The sequence below is a fragment of the Macrosteles quadrilineatus genome, unplaced genomic scaffold (assembly GCF_028750875.1).
Source record: "Macrosteles quadrilineatus isolate MER2022 unplaced genomic scaffold, UCM_ALF_1.0 Scaffold_1__1_contigs__length_201487025, whole genome shotgun sequence".
In the NCBI taxonomy this organism is placed as follows: Eukaryota; Metazoa; Arthropoda; class Insecta; order Hemiptera; family Cicadellidae; genus Macrosteles; species Macrosteles quadrilineatus.
Genome location: NW_026542594.1, coordinates 64479718 through 64499028, shown reverse-complemented (window position 1 = coordinate 64499028; position 19311 = coordinate 64479718). Strand labels below are relative to the sequence as shown.

Below are 19311 nucleotides of genomic sequence, written 5' to 3'. Positions count from 1 at the left end.
TTTCTTTCGCAAGTAATCACAGGCAGCGGGTCGCTTGACGCAACCGTCTTAATTTGATTTATAGCGCAAGTAGAGGGGTTAGCAATATAGCTACCTCCATGTGAAATGGGTTAAAGGTTTTATGCCAAACATTACCTCTAAGACAAAATATGATTATTCCAACTTGTGCACCTTCGATAAGTGTGATCGTAGACTTGTAAATAAAACAAGAGGTTCACTTTTGTGTGATATATACTCGTGACAGTGAAATAAGGATAATGAATTGAAGACAGCAGAGCAAATGTACAAACTATATTTTCAGGAACAAAAACAATCATCAATCAAAGTTGAAGTCACAAAACCTCCAAGTAAAACATTAAAAACTAATTTTTAAGAGTACTTAAAAAAGTTGTGCATTTGATACATTCCTTGAAAATACTTAAAATGTAAAATGAACAAATCTAACGCATGTCAATAATCTTTGTCTTTATACAATTCTGTTATGACCCCAACAAGGTTTACTGACACAAATGCAAATTTTGAACTGTTGTCTGTAAATCTTTTGTGTCAACGTAGATTTTTAAATATATTTACAAGCAATGAGAGGGAGTCTAAGAAGGATTTTCAGTAACAAATCTGCTGTAAAAAGCAAATTTAACAGCTTCAACATGTCGACACAGCCTTAATGCCATCTTGTGGTTAAGATTTAGCTCCTCTAGACACGATGGAAGGTTCAACAGCATCAAGGCCTTGCCATCAAACTCCTGTCAAACAGTACAGGTGGGAGTTAGAAGGAGATACTGAGGTATTAATTTTTCTTATAATAAAAAAATAACTTAAAAAAAATGTCTGTGGTAAAAAAACAAAACAAACCTCATCTCGTAGAAGGTTGGCGAGGATATCACAGTCTTGTGTGCGTTTCATGTATTGGTACACATCTTCTACAGTCCACCGCAAAGGATTTGTTTCCACATGGTACTGGGAATCATCCATCTTTGTTTCCTGAACCAGTTCTTCAACCTTTTTTAGTCTTTCAGTCTCAGCTTTAGATCTTCGCCCTCGCTTCTTTGGACCCGGTAAGCTGAAAAATAAACATATCTTATGGATATGCAGTAAGTTATGATTGTAAATTAAAAAGTCCTAAAGACACTTTCAACATGATCTTTACACTCCTGCATTAAAATATGGTCTGTTGAATATGTAGTAATATAAATGATTAATACATTTAGTTTTGTCTGGACAATACAATCCTCATCAGACTCGAAGAGAGAGAGAGAGAGAGATTGACAGTGGAAATACAATGGAAGCTCTTATTAAACTTTTCAGAATGTAATTTGATGTCTTTGTCGGTAGAGTTTGACAACTCTAGTTTCAGTCCAGAGGATAAAGGGTTAATTTGTTCACCTAAAAAATCTGCATTATTGTGATTGCTTAGCAAACCATGTTCAAATATTGCAAAAATACTGTACTATCAATGTTTTTTGTTAATTGGTAAACTGTTTTGGCAAAAATTTTGATTTGAGGAAAATTGAATACGGTATTAAAAAAATTAATATTTTATTTTGTGATTTTATGTTGAATTTGTACCAACATCATTTCCTAGCTACATTTTCAGATCTACACATAGGTACTACTTTGAAATGCATTTTAAAAGTGAACTCTTAGCTTAGGCTATATATTACTAAATATTTTCCACACTAATTAGGAGATTAATTTATGGCAAAAGCTGTTTAACAGGTTCACTAACGGCCGTCACATCCCACTGTATGTATAGACTCCTGACACCTGGTAGTGAATGTGTTAATACTGAATACCCTCTATGTAATAGCATAGACTAAGCAACACAAGTATGAGGGAGTATGTTTTATCTATGGTAATAGCTATATGCTATTCTTACAAGTTACAACTGGTTTGCATTGTTATGTAGATTGGATTCAACTTTTAACCCTCCGAGTGTCCATAGTTTAGGCCTTAATGTCCACCTATTTTTGGCCCCTTTGCAAGGTTTTATTAAAACGGATCTGAGAAGCTTAAAACAATGTTAATTCTAATGTTCTATATACCATTTTGTTTGGAAAATCATGGGCTTCAATATTATATATAAAACATAAGGAACATTTTTTCAAAAAAAAATTTTTAGGTAAAAAAAAATATAATTTTGAAAATTTTCAAAAAAAAAAATAAGTTCGCGCTCAATGAAATTGTATAAATTATAGGCCTATAAATATTTGAAAATAGCCACTTTGTTCTAAATTTAATGAGGATTACAAATATATAATCATATAGCGAGGTAAGTTATCAAATAAATAAGTTATGAGCGAAAAACGGATTTCAGTACATAGCGTTTAGCTAAGAATGCATAGCCTAACCATAGCTAGGAATCTGGCTGATAATTTACATCAATATCACTACCTACTTCTTCAGGATCATCAACCAGCACTTCAAAACCACCTTAATCTTCTTATAATGCACCACGTATATCACTACTTTTGATTTTTAACACTAAAACAATGATAAACGTAATAAAACACATCAGTCATCGGTCCGGGGGAACCTAGCTGTTTACAAATACACGCACGCACGTCAGCTGTCTGCTACAATATTTTCGGAACTAAAATGAATAGCGCTTAGAGACAGACCTCTGGAGAAAGCTTAGAATATTACGGAAAGAACGATACCTAACTCGATCCAGTTCAATCCGATTCAGTCAGTCATAGAGCCTTCGCCGTAAACGATGTTTGTGCGTCTTAAACTCGACGCGTGACCCTACACAAAGTGTGTTGTGCGTCTTAAACTCGACGCGTGACCCTCGGAGGGTTAATGGTTATATCTATTATTTATGGCAACAGTAATTTTGTGATATTCAAATAAAATCTTTGGAAATTCTGTAATGGTAAAATATTAATAATTTTGAATTTTGATGCCGGCACATCATCAAATGCATGACTATTTAGTGGAAAGAACCTCATATTAAAATAAGACTTTATTTATTATACAGAAAAAATACACCTGAAATGAAAAGTCTAAAGATTTTCCACCAAATATGATTTATTTAATTCAACATACTTTTTAAAGTAACAAGCAATTGTTTAGTACAAATAAATTGAATCAGTTTTTTTTTTTCTTTTTGGGAAGCTTAAAATATACTGATTCTTGTTTTGTTTTTTTATCTTCTTAGTAACCAAAAATAACAAAACTCATTACACATCTGTCAGCTGATAATTAGGTGACAACTATAATAACATGTTAAAACGTTTTTATTAGCTCGCTTTCTTGTCCGGTACAAATTTTGAAATCAATTTTATACTAACTTCCCGACAAGCTAGAGACTATGGGCGTTTACACATTTTGCGGTTATTCTACCATTTCCTCAATCAACTGGAAGTTGTCAACAGCAACACACATTGCACACAATTCCTCATTTTAGTATTTTTCCTTTGTATTTTGACTTAAATGTGGTCGAGTGCTCGTCACATGACATAATGGATTTACAAAAATAGTTAAAAAATTGTTCTTTATCTTTTTAAAAAACGTACAAATTGTGCAAACTTCTATTCTTCTTTCGTTTATAAAGTGGATCCAAAAAAGGTGATTTTTCTGTTGCCTTCTTTTCTATCGACGGTATAACAAAAGTGCAAAAAATGTTTGCCTGTTCATTTCATAGTTCAAAAACTAATAATTTGTTAACTAAACCATATTTACATTAAAATATCTGAACAATTATAAAACATAGAACAGAAGCAACTACACAATAAGCTATAGATTAAATTAAAGGACTTAATAAATTAAATAACAATTACACCCGAAAAACTTTAGCTACAGAAATTAGCGGTATTTTCCCAGACATGTGGGTGTCGGCATTTTAAAACCGCCCACTGTGTAACCAGTGTTAAAATGCATTCCAGTTGGTTTTGATATTTTGTTAACAAAATGAATACTACAAAGGCAATTTTACTGGTAGGACTTTCACAGTGGCGATTTTAACATCTCATTGCAGGTAAGACATGTTTCACACTGAACACCGCTGAATTGGAACTGAGTTAAAGATCACTTTGACACTAAGGTGGTACCGCTCGACCCGCCCACTGACATCCCTGACTAGAACGTCTGTTACTTACTGGATAGCACACTAAAATATTAAATTTCCTCACAAGGAATTGTATTGTAAGCAGTCATAAATAGATACCATTATATGGTCAAAGCTAGCTACCAAAGTAGCGGTAACTAAAATATTCATAGTAGTATCTGCAAGGGGACAATATAAATCGTTTGTTAATAACTTAACAGGTACGGTAATGGAAAATTGGTTTTTTAAAAGGTCAAAATTGACTGCCAGAAAAGTAATGTCAAGAAAGTTGTATAATGAACATGCATGACTCAGTCACACAATTGATACATGCACTATTTTTTAATGTAAAAATATATTTGCATAACTTTATATTTTTTTTGAATTATTTCTGTATTTTAATGCAGGAAAATTCATTATAGGCTAACAAGTTGCAGTGCTTTATAAAATATTATAATATGTTGTTTTCTTAATTAAAATCAAAGGGCATCATTGCTGTATTATTTTATGCATTATTTTGCATCAAGACATTTAAAGTTAAGTCCTTGAGTCACATTCTTTTGATCAGTATCAAGTGTTGTTTGAATATACTAAACAAACAATAATGACTAGCTTGAGTTGTTTACATCCCTAAACAATTTATATAAAAGATAAAGCCTCTCACTATATAAAATAAAGAACACTGTCACTGCCTTTATTATTATCATTGAGAATATAGGGAGACTCGTGGACAAGTAATGTAAATTTTGTTGGAGATGCAATTGACGATGTAGTTACACTTGTTGACACCTACATAACATTGTTTCTACGCTGACGGCAACAGGGATTACCTACACAATTTGAATTACATTGTATAGGCCAAGTGTTAATTAAGGGTGTAATTAATTATTTTATTATTGGCATTTTGAAACACTACTCATGCTGAAGAAATGTCAATAATTTGATAAATAACTATTTATTAGCACATATCTAATTTTAGTAAATTACTAACATTGCAGATCGCGCGGTTGTGTATGCTTGATGCTAAAGATAGCGTTTCATGTAGTCAGATTGTACAACCACTTTTTAGTTCTTGTATCATCAATGTCAACAATAATAATAAAACAAATTCAAAACTCACTCAACATACACATGCAGTGAAAAATAAAATAATACTATTTCACAAACAGAATTCAGGGTTTAAAAACAAACAAACAAAAAACAATCCAGGGTTTAAGCTTTCTTTTATGGGACAGAAAAATTAAGTGAACTACATCAAGTGTAATGAGGATGGGCCAGTCTACTGAGCTATCAGAATGAAAATAGTTTTCAATTTAAGAATAAGTGATTACTAAAGTAATAATAAAGTTAGTGCTGGAACTTTTGAAAATAGTAGGTATAAACACATTTGAGAATGTATACCATTATAATATGCACAGTTTCACTAATGCCTTATAAGTATTTTGTTTATTTATAATCTCACATTAATCTTAATACAAAACAGGAGATATTTGGCACTGAAGTGGAAAAGGTAAAATTAATAAACAAATGTTAGTTTAGTTTTACAGATAAAAACAGAATGAAATGATCGTAACCATCAAGTAGTTTCAACTTATTTCAGTAAAGAATTTTTCCTGAATAATACTTGTGTTTGGGTAAAATTTTCATAGATGATTGGCAAATAATTAAGTTAGTTGAACGCATACTATAACCCAGAAATTAGTTAACCGGCAGAAGGAAAAAGCCACAGTGGATAAAGGTTTTGATGTTTTTACGGCCATTTTTTTACACTTACTAACCCATTTCCGCACTTAACCCTCAATCATCGTACTAGGGCCATAACTATCAGTCATTTGGCAATGCATGTCACCATTGAATATGTTTCTTTTAGTCAAAAACGCATCACTGACCTTATCTCAAATGCGGCAGGTGATTCAAAATAGTTACAATTTTCCAAGCACACAGTGAAGCATTTACGTCAGCTACAGAGCTGCAAATGGTGACACACTGTTTTTTTGTGGATTCACAAAAAATGCCAGTAAGCGGCAAGGAGACTTGTTGCGACGTACATGCGAACTATGGAGCTATACGCAAAAACGGTTCCTTTAAAAATGACCCTTGTAGTTCCACAATAAAAACCTTCAGAGATGAATAGTCTAAATTGAAAGATTTATTTAATTAATGGTGTTTGCAAAAAATTATACCACAAAAGGTATCCAATCCAAGAGTCTCAGATGAATTACCACTAATGGGGAGCAAGGCTGCATCAATTTGGGGAGAGGTATTTTACATAATTTGCCTATTTAAAAAAAAAATTGATTGCTATATGCTTGCTTGGAACTGTCTAACAGAGGCATGATGAATGTATCAACAAATATATTCATTCTAGGTTATAAATAAAAATTAACATTTTTTAAAGATTATTAGGAGACCCAAAATACTTATAATTAAAACCATATCTGAAATTTACAACAACAGAAAAATATATACAAACCTATATGAAAGCACACCTATAAAAGTGCAAACTACTGTACATCAGCTTAAACCCTGAGATTGCTAACACAAACTTACTGATTGGAGCCGAGGTCAAATCTGCCTTCTGAATAATTCATTGATTTACTAACTGACATCTCTGATCTGCATGAAAGCAATTAAATGATCAGGTCTCATAATATTTAAAACAAAATTCATGTTAAATCTACAACAAAGGAGCAAACTAAATAATCTTCATTGCGGATGAGATAACTTGAAGGTATATTCGAAGATTAATTTGAAGGTTTGATAAGAAAGGGGGGTTTAACAAGTTTTAGATATTTATTCAGAAACATTAACATTGAATAGAGTTGTGCGAGCAGCCGATTTTCCAGCCGAGCCAAGCCTAGCCTACAAGCACAAGTCGGAAAATTGAGCTCGAGTCAAGCTTTGACAATCGCGATCGTAAAACGCAACTACAAAGTTCGCACGAGCGAAAAGTTCACACTTTCGCCACGTTAGCGGATGACATTCATAACGTTTCCGCAATCGCGGGAAACGATGACTATGTGTATACCACTGCAGATGTCAAGGATTTTGCTGCGATCGCAGAAGACTACGATGATGTATCCGCAACCGCGGAGGGCGGCGTTAATGTCTATAAACCGCAGGAGATAGCCATTTTTCTGTGATCGCGGAAACTATGCGGATGTAACGTTAATGTCTACAAACCGTGGGAGATATTCAGGATTTTCCTATGATGGGGATGACAATAATAAAATTACCATAACCGCGGGAGACAATGATGATGACCTTGCGATTACGGGAGATATTCCAGATTTTGCTGTGATTGGGAATGGTGCTGATAACATTTCTGTAACTGCAAAAGTTGATGATGAAGATATTCATGAAGAACATCGGGAGATATTCATGATTGTGTCGACGATAACATTTCCACGACCGCGGAAGACAACGATAATGACCACGCGATTACGGGAGATATTCCGGATTTTGCTGTGATTGGGAATGGTGTTATTTCATGATAGAAAAAAAGCTCGGCTCAGATAAAGCTGGAGACTCGACCTTTTTTTTCAAAAGCTCGGCATGATTGAAAATCTCAAGCTTTAACCTTCTTTATTAAACCTGTTAGAGGTCTCTTTATTAGACCTCTAACATTCTTTATTTATAACACATTTGCTGCTGAAAATATACCAAACGTACTTTGACAAATGCTAAACTAAAGGTGGTATTTAAATCCAATGGCTGCTTACAGCACTCCCGTGGCAAAGCTCAAATCAATGATTGTCAAAATGTCAGAAAAGACCTTCCCCAAGAGCAGAAAGAGTCTCAACAACATTCCATATTTGCTGGATGTACGCCAATCCCATATGTGTGGATAAAGGTCTAGCATTGGATCAATCCAATACCGTACCCAAAAAGAAGATATTAAACAGAGATTGTATTGACAAATTATAAACATTTTCTAAAGTTTATTTGATTCCCTCTTTCGTATATATTTTTATTTGAGGACAAATTTAAGCCTAAAACATACAGCATAAAAATGAGGAATTCCAATCACAAAAATGTTGGAACCTATTGAATAAATGAAATATAGTATACAAACAACTTGACCTTACTCAAACACAATGAGGTGTACCTAATCGATCAACACTTATAAATTATTCATTAAAAGTTGTTAAACCAAAAGGAGAACCCCCATTGAAGGTTTTTATTTGTATTAAAATTACTACTCAATGCTTGCTTAATCATTATTAGGTATATATTAACATTGACCACACAAGTCAATGATATTAGTTAAGTTATAGTATTATTTTAACTGAGCACCTAAATATTGATTAAAATGAACACTTACAATGACACAGAAGTGTTGCTTTTAACATCACCATTTCCTAAAGATTGTCTGATCTGACTAGATTTGAGACCAAAGTTGGGAAGTTTGATGCCTCGAGTTTCATAACGCATCCTCTTGTCCTTCGGGGGTTCGTCTTCATTGGCACTGCGTGAGTCACTCAGACCTGTGGCAAGTCATATTAACAGCTAGTATATTACTTAATTCAAATTCTTGGTAATCGGAACATTTGCCAATCCGGCACCACCAGTATTTTATGTATTATTTTGTCATTCCTAAAACAGGACGGTCATGAGTGTGATGTCGGCAATACTCTGTTAGATATTTTGGTCATGTCATGTGTAAATGTAAATGTATGACGAAACTCATAACATATTGTTGTGTGTATCATTGTTTGGCAATTTGGCTTATAGAATTAATTGTTTCCAAGTTCAAATTTAGAGTAAAATTAAAAAAGATTTTATGATAACAGTTTTGAGTAGTTAGCCAAACACTATATTTACACTACACTTATGAAATGAAATGAAATGAAATATTCCTTTATTGTCACAATACATTTCAAGTTTTCAGCAATGCTGATGAAACAGGTGACATTGTCCATTATTAAAACTAGATTTACAAAACATTCCTATAAACTAAATAAATGTAGGCCTACTGTAATAAAAAAATACCCCCGCCGCAGCAAACCTGCAGACTAAGCGAATTTCCATATTTGCCTGATTGGATTTACACTCAAATGTCTCCTTAAAAATATCACATTTATTCCCTATTTAAATAACATTAGTTTAACGAGTACTTAGGTTTGCTACAACAGGGAGGGTAAAAAGGTGTTTTTTGTAAAATGTTAGTAGTTTAGTATGAAATGAATGCATTTTCCAAATTTGATCAAAATATGATCATAAACAAGCAAACTACAACAGTTTACTTATTCTCCATAAGAATAACATGGGAATTAAAAATTTACAGTTTTTTGGAATTTTCTCCATAACCATTAGGCGCATTTAACGCTTCAATATACTAAACTAGCTGGCCCGACAGACGTCGTCCTGTCCTAATGTGGTTTTAAGTCAAATGCTCGTTCATTTTCAAGATGAGCTCGTTCGCATGGCTCAATCATGTCCTGGTAGAAGTTCGATCGCTACGCTCACTCACCTTTAGGTTGGAGCTCGTTCGCTGCGCTCACTTGCCTTCAACTCGCCTCCAGGTTGAAGTTTGTTCGCTACGCTCACTCACCTCCAGGTTGAAGTTTGTTCGCTACGCTCACTCAACTCCAGGTTGAAGTTCGTTCGCTACGCTCACTCACCTTTAGGTTGGAGTTCGTTCGCTGCGCTCACTTGCCTTCAGTTACATTTGACAACAAATATGCGTAAATACCCCCGCCGCAGCAAACCTGCTGACTAAGCGAATTTCCATTCGTCTGAATTGATTTTCAGTTAAATATATTTTAATAACATTAGGTTTAACGAGTACCTAGGTTTGCTGCTACAAGGAAACTAACTTAAGTGTGTTTTTGAGTATAATATTGATAGCTTAGTACAAAATAAAAAAATTTGCCAAGTTTGATCAAAATATATTCATAAACAAGCAAACTACAACATTTGACAATATTCTCCATAAGAATAACATGGGAATTTTGAATTTACAATTTTTAAATTTTCTCCGTTACTAATAATCGAACAAAAATACTTTTATATACTAAATTATTTGTTTTTTTAAGCTCTTTAAAAAGGTCTAAAGAGAAATTGGGAAATTTTGTGTTTTGAGGGTCAAAAGTGAGAAAAACCAATTTTTACCCCATAAAACCCCCCGTAAAGCCCCGTTCCCATGGTCCAATCGTGCTGGTTCGCGAACTCATTCAAGTTTATCCCGCTTTACACCTTTAAACCAAATTTCATCAAAATCGGACAAAAATTACTCAAGTTATCGCGTTCACGGACGTATATATATATACTAGCTGACCCGGCGAACTTCGTATCGCCTAAGTTATAGGTTTCCCCTAAGACATACCGATGGAAAGAAAGTACCGTTACGTTTAATTTTCAAGATGATCTCGTTCGCATTGCTCAATCACGTCCTGGTTGAAGTTCGTTCGCTACGCTCACTCACCTTTGGGTTGGAGCTCGTTCGCTACGCTCACTCACCTTTAGGTTGGAGCTCGTTCGCTGCGCTCACTTGCCTTCAGGTTAGCTCGTTCGCTACGCTAACTCGCCTCCAGGTTGAAGTTCGTTCGCTACGCTCACTCACCTTTGGGTTTGATAAAAACAATATAACATGGGAAACTCCAGAGCCACTGGGGCGGAGCCCTTTTATGAATTTCGAAACGGGAAATAGTTTACGTCCGATTCGCATACCTACAGAATTTACACACCAAATTTCATAACGATCGGTGAAGTCGTTCCGGAGGAGTTTGCAGACAAACACTGTGACACGAGAATTTTATATAATATTATTATAATCTAATTTTTAATGAACATCTATAAAAATTTGAACGAATAGTGTTTTTGGCCTCTGGGGACATCAAAATGAAAAAGTAAATCGGTCTCGGGCCTAGGTCTTACCGTGCCACCTACGGTAATAGCTACTTCCCTATAGGGAAATTCGCTAAAATAAAAAAATATACACAATAAACAACATACTAGGCTACCCAATATTACAAATAGTAATACAGTGGAGTCCCGATAATCTGAACTTCGGTAATCCAAAAGTCTGCTTAATCCTAACCAAAAAATATATTTTTTTTGACAATTTTTTGTAAATTTTTTGAATTTTTTTTAATAAACTTTTAACACAGTTAGCTGTACCTCGTCAAAGTATTCTATAGCGGCCGGGCGAGATAGACTTTTTTGTAGAGTATTATAGTAAATATTTCACCATTTTTGTTATTACCATTTTTCATTTTTGTCCCGGGTTCCAATCCCGCCAAATCACAATTGGATTTTATGAAGTGATAATGCTGCAGCCATTAGGTCTAGCCTTAAGTAATCTGAAAAACAATCCCAAAAAATTAAAAAAAAAAAAAAAAAAAAAAACGTTTAATCCGAAATATTTGGTAATCCGAAATGGGCCCGGTCCCAACCATTTCGGACTAACGGGACTCTACTGTAGGTTGATTTCAGAAATTTTTGATTCCAATTCTGATTCCGTTATTTTAAATATAGTTTTAGGGATAGACGGGATTGAATTTTGAGTTCGGGTACCTCAAGACATGAACATTACATTTTCTCGGACAGCCAGGTTGTGCTCAAGGTGCTTGACTGCTGCAACTTCAAGTCTAAGGTGGTCTGGGACTGCCTTACAGCAGGATGTGGCTGTGGTCCTATAGCACCGAATCCTATAGTGCCAAATGTAATAGTGCTCAATTGTTTGATGTTATTGGACGATTTAAACATTCTTTCGGCATTATAGGACGTTATTAAAAACAATTCGGTACTATAAGATTTAAAAGGGTTTGGAATCCAATAGCGCCGAATGGTTATTTCTGTACCTAATCCTATAGTACCGAATCATGTTTTAGTCCCAATTTGCCAAATATCATGTTCGAAGTTGTAGGATTTTAAATTCCTACAGCGCCAAAAGAGGAGATGTTTGTGTTACAGAGCCAAAAGAATGCGGCAACAGTCCTATAGTGTCGAACAATAGAACATTCTCCCAGTGGCGTAACTAGTCTGACTGCACCCCATTGCAAGTATTCCCCGTGTGCCCCTATTTGTAGTTTCTCCCTCTCATTTGACATACAATATATATATAAATAAAACCCAATAACATCCAATGAAACTAACAACGACATTATTTCTCTGTACTTCCAAATTTGCTGGATACTATTTCACTACACATGACATTGTACAAGCTCTATCCAATTAGAGAAAGATTATTCAAAGAGATATAATTTATTATTTAGAGTAATTTTAAAGAATAAAGTTAATTATAAAAATAATTATAATCAAAAAAATTAATTAAAAGTAAAATTAAGTACTGAAGTCTGTGTAGTGGATTCGTCCACTAAACAGTGTAGTGGGAGAAGATTGGTGGGGCTTCTATTGTTTGGCTGGTTAGGATTTTGTTTGCAAAATCGTGTCACAACGCCAAAAGAAAGTTTCAAACGTCCTTTAGAGCCGAAAGAATTTAAAGATTTGGGATTCAGCATTAAATGGAATTAGTTTGCTTTCGGAGCTATAGGAATGATTCTAAATTCGGTACTCTGACACCGTTTTAGTGGTCGTTCGGTGTTGTTGGATTTTAAAAGAATTATTTCGGCTCTGTAACACAAACATCTCTTTTAACTAAAATAGGCTTTACCTTCGTCACTGCAGCTCAAATTCTTGTGGCCTAACTACGTTACGGCCGTTTTGGCATTACAATGCCATCGTCAGACTACAAAAACAAAAACTCGGCTGAAGTAGCGTCGTTGAAGTTGAAACACGTAACACATACGAACAATACGAAACATTTAAAATATTTACAAAAACCGATCAGGCCTGTCGTACTAACGGTTGACATGTTCCCGTTCCGAGCAAAAACCATTCCGATTCCAAAGCCTAGAATCGGTGGAATCGAGAATCGACTTTTGGAATACCCATCCCAAACTAGAAATACTATTAGTTGGACACTATATTTTTATCCAATACCTTTTCATATGATTTTGATAATAGATTAAAGAGTGGCTGGCAATAAGTTTGTAATATGATGGTTGCAGTAATACATAGGCTACAGTGAAATTTCAAATTTGTTGTGCTTTATAACAATTTATTTTTATGACACTCGATTAATTTGTCACCCTCACTAATCTGACCCTACATGGTTCCAACCAGTTCTGGATTAGTTTGAGTGTACTGTGCAATGTGTTATTGTAACTCCTAAACTAAATAAGTAGTCAGAATCAAAGTAAAATGTTGAGGATTGGTTTGCTGCTTACCATCAGATTTGTCCCCCTTCTTGAACGCAGACAGGTACTCCCTGCGTGTGGAGGGAGGTCTGCGCGGCCACTGGAACTGAGTGTTCTTGCGGGAGTCTGGCGGCCGACCTGGCTTGCGTTGGCCTGTCAGAGTAGATTGAGAAGACGCTGTTGACACGGACACTAGGACATGTAATTTAGAATTATAGTTTGATCATCTAAACAGCATTCACACAGAACTCTTCATATCATAATGAGAAACATACTACTACTACTAAATTACATGTAGTACTACTAATTCGGGTTCTTCTCGGGACAGAATTTGGTCAGACTGTCAGCCTCAATTGCGAGTGATGATGAAGATCTTCAGTATCCAAGATGATGATCAAGATGTTTTAGCAATAATTGTGGGAGATTATTATGATTTGTCCATGATCAAGGGAGACGATTATGATGTCTCCACAATTTTGCCGCTATTGCGAGAGACAATAATTATGTCTTTGTGATCTCAAGAGGGGGGAGAGGTTTATGATTTTGCCACTATAGCGATGGTGTTTTCTCTGCATATCACTGTAGTTATGAATACTGATTACTTTCATAATGACATAGAACAGTGCAAATAAAAAAACAAAGTAAAGAGTTCTTTGGTGCAAAAAAAATCTAATCCCAAGAAATTATCAAGAAGAAAATAAAAACCCACCCCAAATTACAAATATTATCCTGTCCATTCCTAGAAAAGATTTGACGTTTCCTCGTTATTCTAATACAGTACTTGTAATTTGATAAAATATCAAAACCTTAATACAAAACTCTTGTGTCAGACATTCTAAATGCATTATAGTCATGTTGAATTGGTAATCATAATTTACAACCCATTTAAAGTAACCTTTGAATATAATACATATTAAAGAAATTAACTCAATTTATTTTAACCGAATGTTTGGTAAAGCCAAAAAGAGCTAGCTAGCAATGTTTTTGCATAACATGCAAAAATTATCTTTGTAATTGAAGTAGGCCAATCACTTACAGAATCTAGTTTTCGAGAGTGTGTGACACTTTTCCGGACAGTTGAAGCCCACAGGCTCAGGGCTGATGAGGTGTGGACAGACCTGCAGCTTACGGCACACCTCCATGCAGAACTCACCAACCTTGTCTGCAGACGTGCAGATCTCCACAGACGCTCGGTACACATTGGTCTTGTATCTGCACACCAATCACAAGTTGGAACTAAAGTAAAGCCGCAGCGGGCTCAGATGACAAACTGTGTTGAATACAATGCGCTAAAGAAACCAACAAGTACAACAAAGTTCAAGTGCCTCAAACTTTTGGCACTACAGATCTTCTGAGTACTAACAGGACAGGTTTCTTTATGTGAGTGCTATGGTGTACAGTCATTCCACATGTAAATAGCACATGATTTTTTTACACATAATCGTCACAAGGAGGGTTGGACAACATGAAAGGTCAGATAATTCAGACTCTACTGTATATGGTTGATTTCATACTGTAAACTAAGAATATGAAATTACAGAGCTGATAAAACTGTAAAACAGAATATCAAGATAAGGCCATTGTTTAAAAAACTTCCGAGGCATCTAAGAAACACTTAGTACTGAGAAACTGACTGACTTACTTTGCCTTGAGTATCTCCTGATGCATTCCAGGTCGAGCAGGACCAGAACACTGAAGCTCCTTCAACACTCGTGAGCTGACATAAGCCACTGATATCAGCATAGACAGAACCTCCTAGTTCCACACAACTGTGTTAGTTAACATATAAACAAACATTCCCCTAAGTGATATTGTAACAGAAAATGGGGTTGATAATATAATATTGAAAACCAGTCATTAAAAAACCTGACAAAGATTGATGATTGAGTAATTTTGAAAACATTAAGCATCTCCAATTACTGCAACGGTAAAATCTTTGTTAAAATACAGTACCTTCTTTTAATTAAAAAATTAACAATGTTAAGAAACAGTGTTATGTATTGTTTGGCAGTAGGACAATCAGTCCTAGCATCTACTAGCCAAGGATCACTCGTAAAATATTTTGGGTTATGGTCCTCTCACTAATCTGCATTAGCTCTGGAGCAGGTAAACGTGAGATACGGTACTCAAAGGCTATTTGCACACACACCGATATTGGACGGTCGGTAAAAAGTAGGTCGATATTTTACCGGTGTTAAGCTATTTGCACACACGCCGGATTTTTACCGGCGAAACGATCAGTTGCTTTGTTGTTGTGTCAAGGACGAGACCAGATTATTACTAATTACCCAATTAATTTATTAATTATATAATTAATAATTTAATTTAATTAATAAATTTATTTATTTATTTATTTAGTAATTAGATTATACTAATGAATCCTAAAAGAGTTGTTGCTATGTGGCTATTGTATCGACGTATTAAGCGCCATAGGATTAAACGTATGTTCTGGATTCATCCAATTAATCAAAGCAGAGAAAAAAAAGGGACATTCCACACACTTTTTGAAGAACTAAGGCTTGATAGCAGTAAAATGTTCAACTATTTCAGAATCTCAATAGCATCCATATCTATAAAGTCGCCCATTTATAACGTTATAAACACGCACTACCAAAACTAATTAAAAATTTCAGAATAGCAGTCACCTTAAATGGAGGATGGTGTAGCGAAAACTGCCGATACGATCGGTAAAAAATCGGTGCATGTGCAAGCTTGTATTTAGTTACATACACCACTGCGTCCCCGGCACCGGCGGTATGCAGAGGCAGTGGCCGGCTGCTCATCGGCATTTTACCGGCGCCGATCAGCGGTCGGCGTGTGTGCAAGGTCCCGTTCCCGCCTGTGGTTCACTATTGGAATTTGGACGACCGGTAAAAAATCGGTCTACTAACCCTAATCTAACTCAAACAAATACTAACACATCTACAATCTTTATATCCTCTTGGTAGTTGGACCATGGGACTGAATGTCCTACAACCGGAGCAAACAGCAAATAATGTTGATGCCTATTACTCCCCCCCCCTCATTATTACCCCCCTCCAGCCTCGGCAAAAGAGGTAAGCAAATCTCAAGGTCAATTTTAACTCTGGGACTGAACTTCTGTCTCCCTGTAGGGTTTAATAATAAGCCTAACCAATATCTACTAGAAAAAATATATAGCTTCTTATTGACTATTAATACACTGATAAGATTTGCAGGTATGATCTTGGTACTTATAATAATTGAAGTTACCTTCATAACGAGGACAACAGGTCCAGGCCCCACATGGCGAGGCAATCCTGCCAGACGATTCTTGGACAGGAAGGGTCCAGAGAAACACGTGTGATTGAAGTAAATCTTGGGACACCACGAGCTTGATTTCTCTGTAGAGCTTTGCGCCTTTTTTGGAGTCTCTTCTCTGATCAAGTGTAAATTTAAAATTCATTCGTGAAAAATACAAATATTCATAAATATAATACGATTCATATTTACTTGCTAAAATATAGCTCAAAGACTTTTATACAGTAAGAATTACTGTAATCAGTCCTATTTTATGTAATAAATCTAAAAAAAAAGTTTTTAGGCTACTTTAAAACAAACTCCTACATTCAAACTCTAGGACGAATCAATGTTTGTGAATTGATGTTGGTGTATTACAATCAACATAGCCCCTGGGGACATTGACCCAGGGTTTAAGCTTCAGTTGTGATGTTGTGACACTAGGCAGGCTGTTACAATCACAGAAATAAATGAAGCTTCAAAAGCTATAAGAGTAATTTTCCTTGCATAATGCAAATCATCGCTTTTCTTGTAAACAACACAGTTAGTAAGGAGTATACATCCTTAATAACACTTACCTCTTAGATGATTTGTTGAGAACGACTTGAGATGTCATTTTTGGAGCCTTCAAGGGATAAGAGTTGCTATCACACCATCCCACCGGGAAAATGTCAAGAGAATCCCAACTGACGGCCTTGGTTTGTTTGAAACTAGAACAAAACATATATTAACCATACTAACAAATCATGAGTGTTGTTTTGTAACAGTAAAACCTCACTAACTTGACTAATTGTAGGCCTAGATGTATAAATTCTTATGCAAACAAAAAAACTCTGTGAACATTTTAGGCCTAGGCCTAATTAAACCGGTGATTGTTGTCTCAATTTAATTTAATAAAATGTGTTAAAATGCATGTGTTCTTGAAGTGGCCTATCTTATTTTCCTTAAAGGCTAACCTAATCCATGTAACCTTAATCAATAACAATGCAGTTATCTTATTGAATAAAGATTAAATAAAAATAACATGCTCCTTTATTTAAAAGATAGCGAGAAGCACAGTAAGTTATGTGTGTTATTAAATGATTTTTTAAAAGGTATCGGTATAGAGTGCGGAATCGAGAATCAAAACCCTGAATAGACCAATTCTGGAATCGGCCTATCTATATATATAAAAGGCAAAGCCCTCACTGACTGACTCACTCACTCACTCACTCATCACTAATTCTCCCACTTCCCATTTACCTAGGAGGCTGAAATTTGGTACACTGATTCTTTAGGCATTAAATAGGAAAACTAAGTTGTTTTTATTCTGATCGGATTCTCGGGCTCCGCCCCAGTGGCTCTGGAGTTTCCCATGTTAACCTTATGAGTACTCATATTTAAATGGAATTAATGAATTTTAACAGCTGTTTCAATTAAACAAGTTGGTTCTGTTCTATGATGTTCAATAGCATTAAAGTTACTACAAGGATTACCAACAGGGTGCAGCACTATTATTTTTTTAAATTTATGACAACAGCTAATTTGCAACCAAAAGGTGAGTGAGCGTAGCGAACGAACTTCAACCTGGAGGCGAGTTAGCGTAGCCAACGAGCTAACCTGAAGGCAAGTGAGCGCTGCGAATGAGCTCCAACCTAAAGGTGAGTGAGCGTAGTGAATGAACTTCAACCAGGACGTGATTGAGCCATGCGAACGAGCTCACTTATGAAGTAAAACGGGGCAAAGCCCGCGGGTACAGCTAGTCAATAATAAAAACAAAATGAAAGTCTGTACTTTGGGCATACAGACCATGTCCAGAACCGCTCATTGATGTTCTTCTGTATGAGTGTGTTGACGGACTCTAGATGTATCCAGAGCAGGTGGTCAGTGGTCTGGCGTACAGTAGCTACACAGATGTGGTGTGGACAGTCAGTGTCTACTGCCTCTAGCTTCATGTCTGGCTCTACACCGTGTGTGGCTACTGCTCGTGGTGGCAACACGGCCGCAGCACTGTCTGTTGCTATCAGATACGCCGTCCAGTCAAACTCATCCTCACCACACGTCCAGCCTCGAGGGTGAGTTACCTTCAGCCGATGTTGAGCCGCCCATCCTATACAACACAGCATCACATATACCCAGCATGCCATTAACCCGATTTCTAGCTGGCACCTGCACATAATTAAGGGTGTCTACTCATTTTCCATTTTAAAATTCAAGAATAAATCCCGAGTTTTCAAGACCATTTCTAACTTTTCCATTATTCCTGACTACTGTACACCCTACTTGAAATTGGGTACAAAACTTTATATAGAAACCCTGTTATTTGAATGTTGGCAACAAATATTGTCTGATGTATGAATTGTTAAAGACAGCTTAATCCCAATTAAACTACCTCATTGGTGGAGCGATTTTCATGTTCAATACAAACCCTTTTAACTGCCAGTTCGTTCCCTAGACCCCTTACAAAGTTTACTACGCTCTGACAGTCATATTTCTCTCCCACTTCAATGTAGTGCTCAATCTAATAACCATTAAAATTAGGGATGGACGGGATTGAATTTTTAGTTCGGGACGGGACGGGACAAGATTTTTTTTTCCTTCCCGATTTTCGGGACGGGACGGGACGGGATTTTTTTCTGTGCATAAAAAGAAAGTCTTGAGTATTGCAGTTACCAAAAAAGACATACGAAATCAATCTTTACCGTTTGTGGCACTGATCTATAAAAACCAAAAAATGGGTAACAATTTTTCAGGTACCTATAGAAACTTGTGACTCGCGGTCGAAAGGACTCGCGGTCACGGGGTGATCGTCGGTATGACTCCGCG

General features: G+C 35.8%; 1 protein-coding gene across 2 annotated transcripts in view; it reads right to left on the bottom strand.

Annotated features, from left to right (window-relative positions):
* Positions 1-276: 276 nt before the first annotated feature.
* The window catches only part of LOC128983386 (scm-like with four MBT domains protein 1), a 42769-nt gene continuing 23734 nt past the window's right edge, over positions 277-19311 (bottom strand). Inside the window, exons 9-18 of one of the 2 annotated variants that reach the window (XM_054402649.1) lie at positions 18295-18595; positions 17085-17216; positions 16480-16645; positions 14891-15003; positions 14285-14460; positions 13279-13440; positions 8370-8532; positions 6596-6661; positions 853-1060; positions 277-743 (exon numbers count right to left, since the gene is read on the bottom strand). In XM_054402649.1, coding sequence (XP_054258624.1) covers positions 591-743; positions 853-1060; positions 6596-6661; positions 8370-8532; positions 13279-13440; positions 14285-14460; positions 14891-15003; positions 16480-16645; positions 17085-17216; positions 18295-18595 — 1640 coding nt within the window. In that variant the 3' untranslated portion in view covers positions 277-590. The remainder of the gene's footprint in view (positions 744-852; positions 1061-6595; positions 6662-8369; positions 8533-13278; positions 13441-14284; positions 14461-14890; positions 15004-16479; positions 16646-17084; positions 17217-18294; positions 18596-19311) is intronic. The other variant, XM_054402650.1, reaches the window with a different exon arrangement.